The sequence below is a fragment of the Idiotropiscis lumnitzeri genome, chromosome 15 (assembly GCF_059441095.1).
Source record: "Idiotropiscis lumnitzeri isolate Australia: NSW breed Sydney's pygmy pipehorse chromosome 15, RoL_Ilum_1.0, whole genome shotgun sequence".
Taxonomy (NCBI): Eukaryota; Metazoa; Chordata; class Actinopteri; order Syngnathiformes; family Syngnathidae; genus Idiotropiscis; species Idiotropiscis lumnitzeri.
Window position 1 is genome coordinate 11,523,597 of NC_142405.1, and position 17,496 is coordinate 11,541,092.

Sequence of the window (17,496 nt, forward strand, 5' to 3'; positions counted from 1 at the left end):
ATATAAAAAGACTATATTTGATTTAACATATTCAACGTAAAATTCTGAATAATTTACTCTCAGATTTCACTCTGTTTACGACAACGACATATAGTCTTTTTAGATTTAAATGTACACTCCGAAATTTACTAACTTTGTGCACATGCAGTGCATTTCGTAGAGTTCATTTTAATCTAAAAAGATTATAATTGATTTAAAATATTCAACGTAAAATTTTGAATATTTTACTCTCATATCGTACTCTGTTTACTGGGACCAAATATAGTCTTTTTAGATTAAAATGTACTCTACGAAATTTACTATGCACAAAGTTAGAGTACCCTGAGATTGATCAAGTTCAAATTTGACCATACTTCTTTAATGATTAATCACCCATGTGTTAATGCCAGACAGGCCCATAATAAATTTTGAATTTGATATCGACATTTATGAGGATATTATTGGCCGGTCCAAATTGGCCCGAAACCTAAAACGTGTGCAATGTGCATGCAAAATATACTACCAGAGCTTGTTGGCTGCACACCTTCATTTGGCCACTAGGAAGAGACTCCAAACCATGAATGGTGTCCTCGCGCACGGAGCGTCCCGCAGCAGTTCGAAGTCCACTTGAGAGTCGCTAACCGCACCGCCATCCTCGCACTGGCCTGGGCTGGCCGGGATGGAGAAGGACGCCCCTGAAGCGGAGCCACCCCGCCAGCGGAACGGCTTCGTGGGCATGCTTTATGGGGAGTTTACGGACACGCTCGACGACAAGGTCCGGTACTCGGTGAGCCTGACGGAGAGCGCCCTGACCATCCAGAGGATCTCCTCGTCCCCGGGGCGGACTAAGGTGGTCTTCAACTTGACGGACTGCGTCGGCTGCCGGGCATACAGAGGAGCCGACAGCGCGGACGTCGGCGCCTACTTTACCGCTTATTTTTACCCGTTCAAACGGCGCTGGATGAGCGCCGGCGTGGCCCGGCAGCGAGTGGAGCAGTGCTTTCGGGTGGCGCTGGTCCAGGACCCTCGGACTAACCTGCGGGAGGCTGAACGGTGGGCTTGTGCCATCAGGGATGCCTCTGTGCAGCAGGCACCCCGAAAAGACGGTGAGCAAGGTCACATTGTTCCGATTCATGCATCTTATATGGGTCATGCCAGAATTGAAATATGATTCGCCACAGACGGTTTCTCTTATTGCGTTTTGTTCGTCTTACATATAGCAATGCTGTTAACATTGTAACAATTAGTTTTTCTCCCCTAAAATTATTTGTGTATTTTTCTGACATTATCAGAAAAATGTTGAGTTTCTCAACAGGGTTGCTTTGGTTTGTGTGGCGCACTCTATTATGGGTAAAAAGTGTGGGAAAAGATTTACCTAATTTCTATAGTCTGAGTAATTAGCTTTATGAGGTCAACCCTGCTGAGTCATGTAGCTCACCTTTCTCTCTTCCCCTAGTTCAGAGGTGTCAAACTTGTTTTTCTGGACAGGTCGAATCATGGTTCTGGTTTCCCTCAGAAGGCCATCATGACTGTGAACCCATATAAATGTATGATTACCTTACGTTATCACATACGCACAACAAATTAATGGAAAGCCAGTTTTGAAATCAGAAGCCAGTCAGTAATTGCTTGGTCAAGAATTCTTCAATTTGTTTTGAAGGGGGTGGATTGGCAACAAATAAATGGCAATATATCATATCTCAATGTTGTTAAAAGTGAAGAAAATGTGCGAGAAAGAGGAATATGATGCACATGATTTGCCCTTTGCGGGCCTCATAAAATGAGGTCGCGGGCCAGATCTGGCCCCCGGCCTTGAGTTTGACACCTGTGCTCTAGATAGATCAAAAGCTTTTAGTAACACAATTGAATGTACGCTGAGAGACAGAATTTAAGAAAATAATAACTGCTATATAAAATGTCTGCGATAACATAAATTGTAGTAAGTGTTACTGGGATGACTTCACCCATCTTACAATTTTTCGAGATAGATGAGCCATCATTCGGCCCATTTTCTTTATTTGACTGCAAGCAAAAATTGGGAATCCTAGTGCTGTATGGTGGCAGTGAACTCAACTCAATGCACTTCCCAACAAGCAAGTTTGGCATAGTGAACCGTTCTCAAAAAGAGGCTAAAAGTTTTTATTGCCACGCCCAGTTGAAATTTACTGTCAAACGAAACATAAAACAAAGTGAATTACATGTTGTGTATTTAAAACGACAGAAATTTGCTTTTAAGTCCACCAACTTAATGCTAACGTCTAATGGGAAATGCCATGGATGGGCTAACATGTTTTATGTTGTTTTGACTAGCTTCTTATCTTTATAGCTGGATTATGCTCGATATACCCTCAATGTGTCAAAAACTGTTTAATTTCCTTTTATTCTATTTAATTCTGATAGTTATTTGTGTTTTATTTAATAAGAAATAGTTTTAATCACACATTACAAAAATTTATTTTGTGTGTTTTGTGTGGCTGGAACATTTCAATGGCACAAGATGAATTGAGATTTGAGTGTTTTGAGTTACAAGGCTAGTTATTGGATGAATCAAACTCTCATGGCACTACTATACAAGGAATCTATATGAACAAAATTATCCCCCAAAAGTTTATTTGAAACTTATGTTAACATATGTAAGATGCTCATCAAAAAGGCTTGTGGGGGTGTTGGTGGGAGGAATCATGAGGAAGAAAATCCCTATTAATGTGTGGCCAAAAGTTATTTGGCATTTAGAATCACTTTTATGACAGATGCAGTTACGTTTTGTCACATGACAACTATTGTTTTCATAATCAGTGTGTGGGCTATCTGAAATTTCAAAGGCGGCACAAAAAATGTGCTCCAATTCTAGATAGATCCAAAAGTATTTTAAATATAATTTTAAGTCACTATTGAAACCAAATAGCGTGTCACCAAGTGCTCTGCTTTTTGCGTCATACTGCAATTTCTAACAAGATGATGAAAGTTCAAACTGACTCACAATTCTATCGTTAAAAACAAGTTTGTCGGACAGTACGTTTGCATTCCTTCTGCCAATAACCTGCTGGACTTGCTTGAAAGTTGATCCACCTTCCGTCAATTCAGTCAGTGTGAAAAGGAATTTTAGAATAGCACACATTGCTGACTGCATTAATAATATGGGTCAAAGTTTTGCATGGCCACACCTTTTTACTCAATTAATCATCCATCCATCCATATTATACGTGTTTCCCAACCTTTATTGAGCCTAGGCACAAAAGTTTACATCGAAAAAAAAAAATCACTACAAAAAGTGGATACACACATTAAATTTGTATGTCATGCCATGTAGAAATACAGTACAACATTTGATTGCTCCAGCTGTCACATAAAGTCACTGGATTAGGTTGATGAACCAAGACACATTATTTGAAGTGAATAAATAAATTGTCAGACCATTCAGTGAAATTGGATCATTTCCAGCTGCAGCTCTGATTCTTTCTATAGCGGCACTGTAAACCTTTTACTGGTTGCCAGCCAATCAATCATAAGACACATTTACACGCAACCATTCACACTCACATTCACACCTAAACACAATTTAGAGACTTCTCATGAAACATTCCAAAATAGAGTTACTAGTTAGGAGACAGAAATTTTCTGTTTTCTTCCGTTTTCCAAAAGGCTGACTGTCCCTTTACTTTAGTCCGCCCAGCCTATTTACATTTCAAACTGCTGCACTGTCAACAAGAGTGTCACTGCTGCTCACACTCCATTCATCTGTGCAGTCAATTCCCACTGAGGGGTTTATTATTGATGTGTGGAAAATGAAAACACAGCTGAAATTGTCTAATGAGGTCTGGTCCTCCTCCACCTTCCAATCTCATTATCCTCTCATCCTGGATTACAATGAGGTAGTCATTAACATGTCAACAATATGGGAGATGTTTACTCATCACTCATATGGGAGGAATATGCGATGTGATACATCTGTTTGTGCGTAAACATGAAAGGATAACTGGGCACCCTTTTTTTTCTTTTTTTTTTTTTTGAATAAATACAATTATTGGCCACTTCGTTAGCGACATCAATAATTTAATGAGAGTCAATACGAGAGCTCAATCAATAATTCAGCCTTCATTAAGATACTAATGCTCATTTTTGAGTGAAAGCTTGTGTTTTTTCTGTGGTTTACCACTGGTTATATTGAGGCTTTTTAAGCAACCATTTTATGTGTTGTGCCGCAACAGATCGGGCAGCAGTGACTACTGGAACAGATGCAGCACAATTAGGAGCAAAAAGAAGAGGCAGAGAAGGTCCCCAATTTAGCTCAAGTAATACTTGGTGTTCCCCAAAAAATGAGAGCATATATGCAGTCGTGATAGACCGATATGCTTTTTTCAGGGACGATACCGATACCGATTATTAGTAGTCATGGAGGCCGAAAGCCGATATTTATTTGTTGAAAAAAGGGTTCAAATTGTGTCAAAATTTTGAAAAATCAAAATTCCAAAACTTGACTTAGTTTAAATGCCTTTAAGTACATATTTATTACATAACTTTAATGATTATAACATATTAAAGCTTTCTTGGATGTTAGAAAATAGACAACTTAGTTTAAAATGTCTAACAAAAAGTGCACGGAGCACAATTAAATCTAACAGCTCTTTAAAGTTTACTACGGCAAATAGTTTTTTATTAGTTGTGAGTTGTAGTAGACTGACATTTATTTAAATTTCGGCAAAGTCTGTTTCCATTCCTTCCTCTGCTCGCGGGACCTCTCCCTTAGTGCGTGTGACCCGAGGTGGAAAAGAAAACGGGCAACTTACTGGCTGATTGACTGCTACAAGGAACCAATCAGATGGGTGGGACAATCTGCTTCTGCAGGCGGGGCTACGAGCACAGCAGAGAGAGAGAGAGACTGAGAGAGAGAGAGAGAGAGAGAGAGAGAGAGAGAGAGAGAGAAAGAGAGAGAGAGAGAGAGAGAGAGAGAGAGATGTGTGTTGCAGCGAGCCAAAATAAAGCAGCGTTTAATTTATCGTCCTTGAAAGTTAAAAAAAAAAATCGTCAAAATGCCAAATATTGGCCCGATAATCGGCTGGATTGGTGAGTTTACACAGTCTTGCTTAATTTAAAGAACATTTTACTCTCAGCGAGTTCAGCTGAGTAAACGGACTGCAATGTCTCCATCATTTTATGTCCCGCGCACACCCAAATCTTTTTGCCTCCTCGCATTTTGGGGCTGACCAAATGCAGCATCCATCCATCCATTATCTGAGCATATGTTGCATGAATAGCTAATTTTACTTTTGCTGGGATAGGCTCTGGCATGCTCAGATAATGGATGGATGAATGGACGTCAATTATTTTTTGTCGATTTTTCTCTCAGAGCCTACAAGATAGGAAGGGTCACTCACCCATAACTCTTTTAGACGCTTAACCCAAACTACAATAAAGACTTCCTCTCTTGTCTTCAATTCTAAAAGTCCTGCAGTTTTACTTTGAAGTAGAAAGAGGTCCTTGGCCCCAAGAAGTCACACTGACCAGATTCTTGAACCACTGATGCAACGTTGACATTTTGACAGTATATATGATCATATTCCTCAATGCAATCTTTTTATGATTTAGCACTCATGTTTGAGCTTGGCAAATTATTTAGTAATGAAGCGCCTGGTGAGTGTACAGCATTTCCAATTCAAAATTGCAAGAATCCACTCGAAGCAAACAGCGCAGTTGAACAAGCCGTTGCTTGTGGAAGTAACTCATTTGGAATGTTGCTTGCCAAAGATGCAAGCAAAGAGAACCGCTGACATAAAAATAAGATGTGGTGGGCATAGCCTCCCTGTGGTTTGCAGTCGGCAGGAGTTTGGCAAGCAGAAGGGAAGACGGTAACCTGAGTGGGAGCTGTGGCACTTGGTCTCTGTCTTCCTATTGGCCTGATCATACAGCGCCATCTGAGGTCGCGGAGTCTTGAATATCGCCATCATTGATCCGGTTTGGCAGTTTGATGAGACGCATGCAGATTGTTGACTTTTCTCCTGTTTTCAGATCACACGTCTTTAATTTATAATCTTGTCCATATCCAAAGCAGCCCCGTACAACTGACTGACTGAGCCGACTACTGTTTTGCTAATAAATGCTGCTTCTGTTGCAGAGGGTGTATGAAAGTCAGTGTGAATCATTAATCCCTTATATCTCTTATAGAGTATTTATCCTAAAGTTAATTACATTTGATCTTGCTGCAGATGGTAAAGTTGGATTAAAAGTGCAAGAGAAGTGCACTGGGCAAGGTTTGTGTTACGTCAAAGAGCTGAGAAATGACAAAGAAACTGGATACTCGACTGCTTGGTAAGCTTGACGGAAAGTTAATGGAAAGGGAATAGGTTATATCAATGAAGTAGTGGATGGGTTTTGTTTTCTTTCATCAGGATTATGAGGATTATAGGGAAGCCATTGCTCTGCCAATTGGCGCAGAGGTTTTCATTCACTGACTGCTGAAATTCTCGCTGGGATGCAAATGTAAATAAGGAGGCCAATCATGTGGATGCTAACCGAATATGACAAGCTGCATGGAAAATTTCACCGCATGCATGTTAGGCAATAGTGTTCATGTAAACTGCCCACATACTGTGCAGGACTTTAAATATTTAGGATTTTTTTCCCATTGTATTTTGGTTTAAAAAAAAAAAATCCATCCATTTTCTATCCCACTTGTTCTCATTCGATCTGTGTATTTGTATGCGTGTTCCAGTTTTGATGACACCATTGAGGCTTCTATGGTGACCAACACTTGCGTCACGAGAGGACCTCTGACCTCAGCCAGTATCTCAAACTCCTGTGAGGCGTTTTTCTCTCTGTGACACACGCTGCCAACATATTCTGCCCTTCAGCTTGGTGATGGAATTTTGCTTATTTTCACACACTACTGTAGTGTGCGGCGGTTCTCAAATTCGGCTCACGGGCATTTTTTATTGCCAAGAGCCATGAAATATTATTTATCAATTTGGCTGTTTTTTCCCCCACAAAATTGCTTGATTAAAGTGTATATAATATATAAATAAATAAATAAATAAATATATATAATATATATAAATATATATAATATATATATATATATTATATATATATATATATATATATATATATATATATATATATATATATATATATATATATATAATTTATTTACTATTCTATTTATCATCAACTAATTGGTTCATTTATGTATTGTAAATAATAGCATTTGAAAAATAGTTGTAATAACTTTTTTTTTTAAAATAACTATTTTGTTAACACAAATTGTGATAATAAATTAGAATTAGATTATTGAAATAAACTCACTGCATATTTTGAAAGTAAACCACTCATTAACGCAATAGATACATATTAAAGTTTGTCAAAAACATTGTGCGGCAAAATCTAAACAGAAAATATAACATATCTCTCATGTGTTTTCTTTGGTGGCTTTGGCTCTAAAGAAAGCTCGTCCAGTTGGCATTAATGGTATGCAAAGTTTATTTTTACTTCCATGTTGTCTTTGCCAGGTATTCTGTGAATGTAAATGCAGTGATATTGTATATGCGTCATTTGAAAAATACATGTAAACAGATAGCGGCACGAAATCTGAATTGGGAACTTAAACCTGCTGTGTAAATCCGGCCATTCTTTCTCTATTAATTTCAGCCAAAGCAATAGACACATAAGATGTATATCAATAACTGACTGAATCATGACTCAATCAAAGCCTGATGAATCTGCACCGATGGGCGAAAAGTGTTTCTATTTCGGTCTTGCTGTAACCCATGAATTATTTAAATTAAATATTTAAGTTCAATTATATTCAAGCTAGGCAGCACGGTGGAGTCCGTGAGGTTATCGGTTCAAAATGTGCCTCCTTCCTTCCCCGTGGAGATTTTTTTCACGTTTTGGCCGTGCTTGTGTGGTTATACTTTGACTTCCTCCCACGTTCCGAAAACACACATGGTCCTGATGACTCCAAAATGTTCTTAATGAGAACAAACAGATTGATGGCGATAATTAACACTCTAGTGAATTGTATAGAAAATCGATGGATGGATTAAAGGAGCGCTGTACAAAAGCTGATCAAAAGCTCGTTCACTGTCAATTTCCACCATTGTATCTGATCTTCTGGAAGTGTGAAGGCCCTTTTTGTATATGAAAGCCACATTGTGCTTTGATACAAATAAAAACAATGCTGACCGTGTGCGGCTGAATGGAGGCACAGTTCGAGCATGTGCTTGTTTGTTTTGACTCTCCTCACTCCTCCTGCTGGAATCACACCTCTGTACCGCATCGCCATCGTGGGGTCATATGCAGCTAAGTCCTGCTGTACAAGTGCATTGTGGGTAATAGGTTACAACATGATGGGTGGATGGAAGATTTAAGATGCAGAATATCAATCATTGAGGCTCATGTTTTGTTACTTGTCTGTGTATGAATGGGTGGATAGTTCAAAATAGAAAAAATAATATATATTTTTTTCCACGTCCGGCCTCAATCTTTTACTTTATGATCGAAAGCACAGTCTAGCCATCCATTCTCGTAATTGTTCAAATCCAGCCGTCCCGCTTCGCTTTCAACCCAGTGTGAAATGATTGCATTGTTTTTCCACATTGTGCTCGGATGCGCTCAAGAAACATTTCTCCGTTTGTCTCTCAGGCGTCCCAACCTCGGAGGTGCGTCGGCCTTGCAGAGTCATGATACTGGTGAACCCTCTGAGTGGACGCGGCCAGGCTCTCCAGCTCTTCACCGGCCACCTGCAGGGCATGCTCACTGAAGCTGGCGTCCCCTACACGCTTGTCATCACAGGTCGGAGATGCGCACGTGCACACGAACACCCTTTTTTTTTTTCCCTTTGAAATTTAATCCGTGCAGTCTCCCAGGTGATTTGCATTTTATGATGCATAACCTTAATATCTGATCATGCATAGTGAGGGCGCTTGGAATGTGAGTCATGCATCACTGTACTTTTGTGGTAGTCTGTAAAAAATGCTCGGTTCAAAATATGTTTACAGCAGATAGCAATTTTTTTCATAGATTTCCCCGTACAATTGTGAACTGTATTTTTTAAATTTTTTTTATTGAGTCAACATGTGTTTTCTATATTGGAGGCCAAAGAAGTGAAGAAACTGACTGTACACACTAAATGCTCACAAATTCCCCAGCTATAATACATGAGATAACATTCTATTTTAAGAATGTTTTGCATCCATCCATTTTTTGTCACCTCATCCTCACTAGGTCACAATCACACAATTGCAAACGCACTTATGCCAATGAGGACAAGCAACAGAAAATGGATGGATGGGAAAGTCTTAATTTTTTTCAGCCTTTTTAAAATCAAGACATAGTACATAACGCCAAAGAAGCGAGCATCTCAGGATGGCAGGGATTAAACTTTTAATCTCTGCATGGGACCACTTCACTGACAACTGGGTCATCCAAGCTCCCATTTACAATCTCTTAAATTGGAATAGCCCCAGTGTCAACAAGCAGAAATTCTTGTGCATGTTTTACACTCTTTGTATTTAAAAAATGGCATACGTACCCAATTCGTGTCTTGCTTCACACACACACACGCAATATGGTTCCCCTTCTGAATGATGTGCTGGTGTGCATCTTTCTCTCACCCTGTACGACTACCGCAGCCCTGTTTTGACAGCGTCAACCACACAACGTGCAAGAACGCACAGCCCCTCCTCACAGAAGTAGAAGCCTGCCAGTGCAGTGGCTGAATTTCTCGTTTAGTTGAAACAAAGGTAGAGCAAACAGAAGCGGTAAATTGGTAAGCAACTGAGTGTCTGAATGCCAATTAGGAAAATGAAAGAGAGGAAGGTTTTAATTAAAGGGGAATTTAAACCCAAAATGTTCTTTACAGAACATGTTCTATGCAGGACCAATAGTTGAAACACGGCATTCTGATTAATATTGTGTTTGCCGAATATGAGTCAAGCAGTAAATCCACCTGTTTTTAGCCTTCTCAGGGGGCGGCCATTTTGTCACTTCTGTCGCACAGTTGCTTGGGGCTCAGAAAACAACCAATCGTGGCTCAGCTTCAGAAAACCGGTGAGCCGCGATTGGTCCTTACTTAAGCAACATATTCCACAAACGCAATGTTAATCAGAATGCCATGTTTTGACTAGTGAAGGCGCCAGAGTTGTTTTCATCAACGATGCAGATGATGAAAATATTTCGTCAACGCTTCTTTTTTTCATGACAATAACGAGACAATGACTAGCTAAACGAGGCTCTTTGACGACGAAAGCATATATATATATATATATATATATATATATATATATATATATATATATATATATATATGTATGTTTTGGGTTGACTTCCGCTTTAAGCTATTTTTTTCAAGGTCTTTACCACTGTTGATTTGTAATTCCCACATTAATTTGCCCTTTCCAAATCTATGGGGGAGCCTAGAAACAACAATTCAAAGACTATCACTGAGCTTTTGCCTGAGGAAGGACACGAAACCGATGAAGCAGCCTCCCGAGTCTGCAAGTACATACTGTATGAAGCATCCGGTGCACAGAGGCCTTCTCTTCATCCTGTGCTCCACCTTACTCAAGTGTCACGTGCAGGAAGCTGAAGTAAAACAACTGCAATTAACCCCCCCCCAAAAAATAACAAAGAAAAAAAAAAGGATGCATTAATGCTCATGACTGGTTTCTATAATAAGTGAGAAGCCCCTCTGCCTAGGTCGAGGTTAGCGTGTTAGTCAGTCACTCCTGAATAGGGAAGTGGCTGGGAAGTAATGCATCAGCTTGAGACCTAACAGGCTCCAAGTGCTGAGTTGGCTGCTGAGCACAGTTTACTCCTTCTGCCGCTTTGTCTGTCAGCGCAGCACGCAGCACCCCATCACCGCCTCCTGACTTAACGTACGCACATACAAGCGGCACAGACGAGCGAGGGAATTGTTGTGTGTGTCAATAATTCTTTAATCAATATTGTATCGAGTGATGCTAATTTTCTTGTTTGATTTTCCCTTTTTTTTTGCCTTGTCTTGGCAATTATCTACACACTGAGTCCATTTCCACATAGCTAAAAAAAACAATGACAAACGTGTTTTATTATGTCCTGATTGGAAACTCTGTCTTTCAAAATGTTGTACAGCTTCCGTCCCCTTCAGAGCACATCTCCATTGACTTTAAAGAAAGGACTCAAAGATATTAAAAAGATGATCACATTTTCTTTGCTTTATTGAACTCCGGTGTCCACAAACGTTTGTGAATAATTTTATTTATTTTTTGCTGAATTTAGTGATCCATGCTCATACAGATCAATAATGTGTCTTTAATTGATGACTGATTTTATCTGATCCAGATTTTGTAATAAAATATGAATGCAATGTTTTGAGGACAGCATGCACTTTATGTTAACATGTACTGTTACAAATTGAGAGCAACATACCGTTCATAGGATGCAGTTATTATATTAATGCACTCCTAAAACAGACCACAAAGAAGATCCAAAAGATTTCTACATAGTAAAGATTATGCTTCTAACTCTAAATCGCTCCAATGGGTGTTTATTAATTAATTAATTAATGTATTTATTTATTTATTTATTTATTATTTTTATTTATTGATCTATTTAATGTATTTTATTTTTTTTATGATTTTTTTTTTCTTTGCTGCGAAGCCCTTTTGATTGCTTCTTGGAACTGAAATGTGATATACAGTGTACATTTTTGTCCACAAATGTTGTTAGAAACATACACACATATAAATACCTGAATTCATCCAGTAAGTGTAATGTGTACATACGCATTAGTTGGTCGCAGATGTTTACGGAGCAGTTAAGCTGCCTTGGAGCTCCTGAGGAGCCACTGGGCAGCCGAATGTCACATTTCTGGCCTCATAAGGGCAAAATAAACGCTTAATCTCCCATGGCCATGATGTAAGCATGTCTGTTTTTGCCCTCGACCTTGTATTTTTTTGTTTTCTTGTCCCTCCGAGAGATAAATGTTCTTCTCTTATTTTCCCTTCCGCTGTTTGTGTGTAATCAGAGCACCAGAACCACGCGCGAGAGCTGGTGAAGAAAGCAGACCTGTCACAATGGGACGCTTTGGTTATCATGTCGGGAGATGGGCTGCTCTTTGAGGTGCTTGGACTGGACCCATCTTGCACATTTCTGTTCTATGTCTGGCTGTTATTTGTCTTCAGCACCCGTCTGATTCCATCTATGTTCAAGCAGGTGATAAATGGTCTGATGGAGCGTGACGATTGGCAAGAGGCCATCCAAACCCCTCTGGGGATTCTCCCGGGTGGTTCTGGCAACGCCCTGGCTGCCTCCGTCCATCACTATTCTCAGTGAGTCAGTCATTTAAATGCATGGGCTAACCTTGCAAAAAAAAATAAAAAATAGAGCTAAGAAAAATACTTGCTGAGCCTTAAAAAAGAAAGTGATTTATCTCCATCCTGTGTAATCATCTCTGAGCTGACTGGGCACATCGGTTCTTTAGAGGGAGAAGAGACATGGGAGCAATGCTCCACTGCAGCAGAGGTCACGTTAGGCTGCTGATTACCTAGAACAGGGGTGGGCAAACTTTTTGATTGGTGGGCCACAATGGGTTCTAAAATTCGACAGAGGGGCCACGGACCAGGAGCAGATGGATGGAGTGTTTTTGTTTCACCTCATCGGAGAAAGAAAATACATATAATTTTAAATGAAAGTGAACAAAAGCATTACAATGATGTATATGTCTTAGAAAATAAAACATTAACAAGGTTTATTCATTTAATTTTTTTTTCAAGTTTGGCGGGCCGATTAAAAAGTTTAACGGGCCGTAGTTTTAGTCAACCCGGTATTAATACGGTATTTTTTTTATTTTTTTTTTAACGTTATCCCGCAGGTCACCCCCTGCATGGAATGAAGAACTCCTTCTGAGTTGCGGCTTCTTGCTGTGCAAGGGTCTCGTCGGTTCTTTGGACTTGGTGTCGATTCACTTGGCTTCCAAACAGCGTATCTTCTCCTTCCTGTCCCTGGCCTGGGGCTTTGTGGCCGACGTGGACATCGAGAGCGAGAAGTACCGCCACGTCGGGGCGATTCGCTTCCTGATGGGCACCCTGGTGCGCCTGGCCACTCTCCGAGTGTACCAGGGTAGGTTGGCGTACCTGCCTTTGAAGGAGAAGCCGAACCTTCCTCCCACGCCTCAGCGACCCTCGCTGTGCTCCTCCCTCCCCTGCCAGCTCATCCCAAACTCCTCCCCGACACACAAACTGCACCGCCATTGCAACAAGACAAACTCCAACCTAAACACCGTCAGCAACGCCAAACGACTCAAAACTCCCAATGACGGCAAAACCAGAGCGCCCTTGGATTCTCTATTACCAGGACTGGACCAGCCGGTCCCAGAGAGCTGGACTGTTGTCAAGGCGGAGGACTTTGTCTTGGTGCTGGCAATTTACCAGTCTCACCTGGCCGAGGACTTGTGGGCAGTCCCCGGCGCTATGGCGGATGACGGAATCATCCACCTCTTTTACGTGACTGCCGGAATCTCTCGACCCGCCCTCTTGCGCCTCTTCCTCGCCATGGAGAAAGGTGCGCATTTAGCGTGCGGATGCCCGCACCTGGTCTACGAGAAGGTGCAAGCGCTGCGGCTGGAGCCCATCTCTAGGCAGGGTGTGATCACAGTGGACGGAGAGACGGTGGAATACGGGCCGGTTCAAGCTCAAATCCACCCCGGACTGGCCAGACTCATATATGGATGAAGGCAGATTATGTTAATCTTCGAGTTGGAGAGCTTTCAAGTTTGGCCTTTTCACTCAGTGTTGATCTCTTTGTATTATGTTGTGTTTTCATAAGTGCCAAAGACATTTAATCAGCCTCTGAGAATTCCTCTATTTTTATACTGAAGCAACTTGTCCTTTTTTTTTTTCTAACCCCCCCCCCTACCCCCGCCCATCCTCAACCATTTGAATTCTGACTCCAAGTTATGGATTGTTGTCCTTCACTGCTGGCTGGTCCCAGCGTAACCGCTTGAGAGATTGTGGGCATCGTAGTGAGCTCCTTGCACACGTGTGTAAATTGAATACAATGCATGTGTGCGGCCGCGCGTGAGGAGCTTTGGCGGCACATTGTTGCCGTGGCAGAGGAGTACATTGTGCACTCTGCTGTCAGACCTCATCAGCGCCGCACACATGAAGACGAGCACATTTTCCCATCTGGGGAGATTCCCGAGGGAATAGCTGAAGACTCCGACATCCCTGAGAAGAAAAATTTGCTAATTTTTGTGTAGCTTCTGGAACGAAATTTGAGGGATGAAGCAGACATAAACATATAGTGAGCATTCCATTGTCTTTACTCCGACCTCGATCATTCACCGTCATCATTTGACTGAAGGGACTTAACCAGATACATTTTGCCTAACAAACAATTAAGTGAAACTGGATAATTTACCACAGCACTCCTGTTGGTTTTTCATAATGACATGCAAATGTGCCGTGACACGTGGTTGGGAAATCTCATCAATGCCCACTATTGGGGTACAGTTCTGTCACGGATTTGGGGCTCCTGTGGGGGAAAAAAAAATCAATTTTCCCTCACTTGAGGTATTCCTGGATATGAGGCTATTACTCTCTACAGGAAGGAAAATTAAAAGAGCTTTTCTTCATTTTGAGTTGCAATAATAACAAATTATGGGCTGTTATCTTGCAAGAGACATGGTAAGGTTAGGTGAGGTGAAGTGTCCAAGAAGAAGAAGTCAGGCTTTCCACACCAACCCCGTCCAAGCCTTTATCGACTTTAGGTATGCTGGGACTAAAAAGAAAAGCCAAAACTGTTTCATGATGTGGGGAAACAATTTTGTCAAAAATGATTTAGATTAATTAATCAGTTGATTAAGAAGTGAGTCTCAATCATTTTGTTTACGTAGTGTGTTCCCTTTGCTTTCTTAAGTTCTAAGATTGTACTCGCCCTCCTTCTCTTGATTAATGAGCCATCACCATGTGTCCTTATTAAAGAGCGTTATGTCTGCAAAAAAACAACAACTTTCCTTTAGATTAAAAAGGAAGTTTTGGGCTTTAGGACACAAATTAGAGTGGGTGCATAAGAGCAGAACAGAGGGTCTGGTGTGTTACATATCGAGAAACATGCAATCGGTTTGGCCTTTTGGCCGTGTTAGTTTAGCTTTGGGGCGGAGGAGACGGCAAAACGTAATCATCATTGCCTCCTCAACTCGTACGTGCACAAATCATGCTTATGAATGGTGCCGCTGACCACGCCGATTCCGGGTATGCAGCAGATGCATATCAATCATGTAGCCGTAGGTTTAAGATGACCTTTAAGGCAAATTCTTCTTTCCTGACAGAGCCGAATACAGGAAAAGAGTTTTATGCCCAATGTCAAATGTCAAATATTAACATTCATGTGCCAGCCTTAATTGGATTGACTTCTCTTAGTCTTGTTTTTTTTTTTTGTTTTTTTTTTTGTATCACGCAACTTGCCATTTGAACAGGGGTGTGTTTACTTTTAGATTATATCTACTGTTGGCCCAAAATAACATTGACCTCTCATGTGAATTGAAAAACCAGGCACAACTCACCAGAAGTCACCAGAAAACCTCTCACGTTAACCTCCCCAATTTTTTTTCTTTTTGTATAAAATTTAGTTTTAGTATAGAGTGTGTGAGAAATATTTGTGTTCATGTGAGAATTGTTTTTTATTGGTGCATCTGAGAAGTTGTTTTGGTGAGGTGGGAGTATTTTGTTTGGTGTTTGGTGTATTTGAAAGTTACTTTGGTGAGGTTTTTTTTTTTGTGTGTGTGACTCGGAATGTTTTGGGTGAATGAATGTGTTCTTGTGTGAGAGGTTTTAGGTGTCGTGGCAGTTTTGGGGAGAGCTTTATTGGTAACTGCCAAAGATTTTTTTGGGGTGACAGGGTCTTTTTTATGAATATGTATGTTTTATTTTTTTTTTGTCAAGTGAAACAGAGATTTTACTTGGCTAAAATTGTGAGATTTTTTGCCGAATGTGTTTTTGGGTAATGTAAGCATTTTTGGGGTGAGTGTATGTGAAAGTTTTTTGGATAAGAGTAATTCTTTTCAGGTTTGAGCTATTTTCTTTCCCGCGAGAGCGAGTTTTTTTTTTTTTTTTTTTGCTGAACATGAGTTTTCTTTTAATGTGTTTTTTTTAGGTTTTTGTGTGTGGGGGAGGTTTTGGTTGTTTTTTTGGTGTAATCCAATTTATTGGGTTAGTATAAGAATATTTAGATAAGTTTTTTTTTTAGGGTGAATGTGAATTTTTGGTGCATATATGGGCGGTTGTTTGGTAAACGTGACCATTTTTTTAATGGAATTGCAGGTTTTTTTTTTGGTGCATGTAAGAGTTTATTTATTAAAATAATGATTTAGGTCAGCGTGAGAGGTTTTAGGGTGCACGTGAGAGGTAAATGTTATTTTCAGCCTATGCAGCACCTCATAATAATGCCGCAAAATAACACATCTTTTTCTGGGCTTTTCACTTGGATTGTAATTTTTTTTTTTTTTTTTTTTTTAACAATGTGGCTGAAGTAGACTTGACCTAAAAGCATCCTCACTTTCAGTGTCAATTTTCCATCTTATACTTTGTTATTATTATTATTATTATTATTATTATTATTTTTATTATTATTATTATTTTGCAATGCTCATGCTCATAAGTGCATCATTAGTTGTCTGATCAAGGTGCTGCATGATGGCAAACTAGACAAATGCATCGTCATGGTGACACAGGTGAGGACCGAGGGTTCCCCCTACTGGACGATTTACAGCAAACATTGCTATCTGGATTTATCCTGAGGTTTTTGGGTTATATAATGCATCCTCCTCAGACTGCCATTACTGTCTTGTCTTTTTACTTAAATCATGAGAGGATTAAGCACAGTTGTATCAGGATTTGATTGGTTGGAAGCCAACAGGAATCTTATTGTAATTTACTGCCAGATATATTTACAAGAGTCTCGCATAGAAAATATAAACTAGTACTCTTCGTAGGATGTCGTTGCACTACTTGTGTTTGGCTATGATCAATTATTCCACTTGCTGCTGTAATGTACGTAGCATCAGTCTGAACACAATTAGAATGGCTAGTGTCTTTGTCATGAGTTTTTATTCATAATTTAGCAGACGTCTCACTGAGTTATGTGCGGAAATCAGGTCAAAACTCACTGATGCAGTGAGGTTTGTTGCTAGATTTTAAATCAACATTTATAAAAAAAACAAAAGAAAAAAAACAAAAAAACATCTTTTGTCAGTATATGCTGTACAATGAATACAATGCTGGACTTGAGCTTTCATGTGTGAGACACTTATACACACATACGCCTAAAATATAATTTACAGATGCAGTAGGAAATTTGTTCATGGTTTTGTCAATAAAAATGTTGGTAAATGAATTTTAAAATGCAGTAGATCTGTATACAGTTGTTCAGTGCTTTATGTTGTTAGGACAATAAATTTTGTAAGAACTGGAAAATTGTGTTTTACATGTGATGCTTTTTACCATTTTTACAAAGCGACAAGTACAAAGGAAAATAAATAATTTA

The 17,496-nt window shown here is 39.9% G+C and overlaps 1 protein-coding gene across 1 annotated transcript; it reads left to right on the plus strand.

The window, feature by feature from the left end:
* Positions 1–448: 448 nt before the first annotated feature.
* On the plus strand, positions 449–15,238 carry sphk1 (sphingosine kinase 1). Its single transcript, XM_088316812.1, has 5 exons — positions 449–1,085; positions 8,617–8,766; positions 11,981–12,075; positions 12,169–12,284; positions 12,827–15,238. Exons 1-5 carry the CDS (start codon positions 659–661, stop codon positions 13,683–13,685), a joined length of 1,647 nt encoding a protein of 548 aa, XP_088172938.1. The 5' UTR covers positions 449–658; the 3' UTR covers positions 13,686–15,238.
* Positions 15,239–17,496: the final 2,258 nt, after the last annotated feature.

Coding starts and splice junctions, on each gene's coding strand:
- sphk1 (XM_088316812.1), top strand. CDS start 659: ATGGAGAAGGACGCCCCTGAAGCGGAGCCACCCCGCCAGCGGAACGGC. Junction 8,767..11,980: donor CTACACGCTTGTCATCACAG/GTCGGAGATGCG, acceptor GTGTGTAATCAG/AGCACCAGAACCACGCGCGA. Junction 12,076..12,168: donor GAGATGGGCTGCTCTTTGAG/GTGCTTGGACTG, acceptor ATGTTCAAGCAG/GTGATAAATGGTCTGATGGA.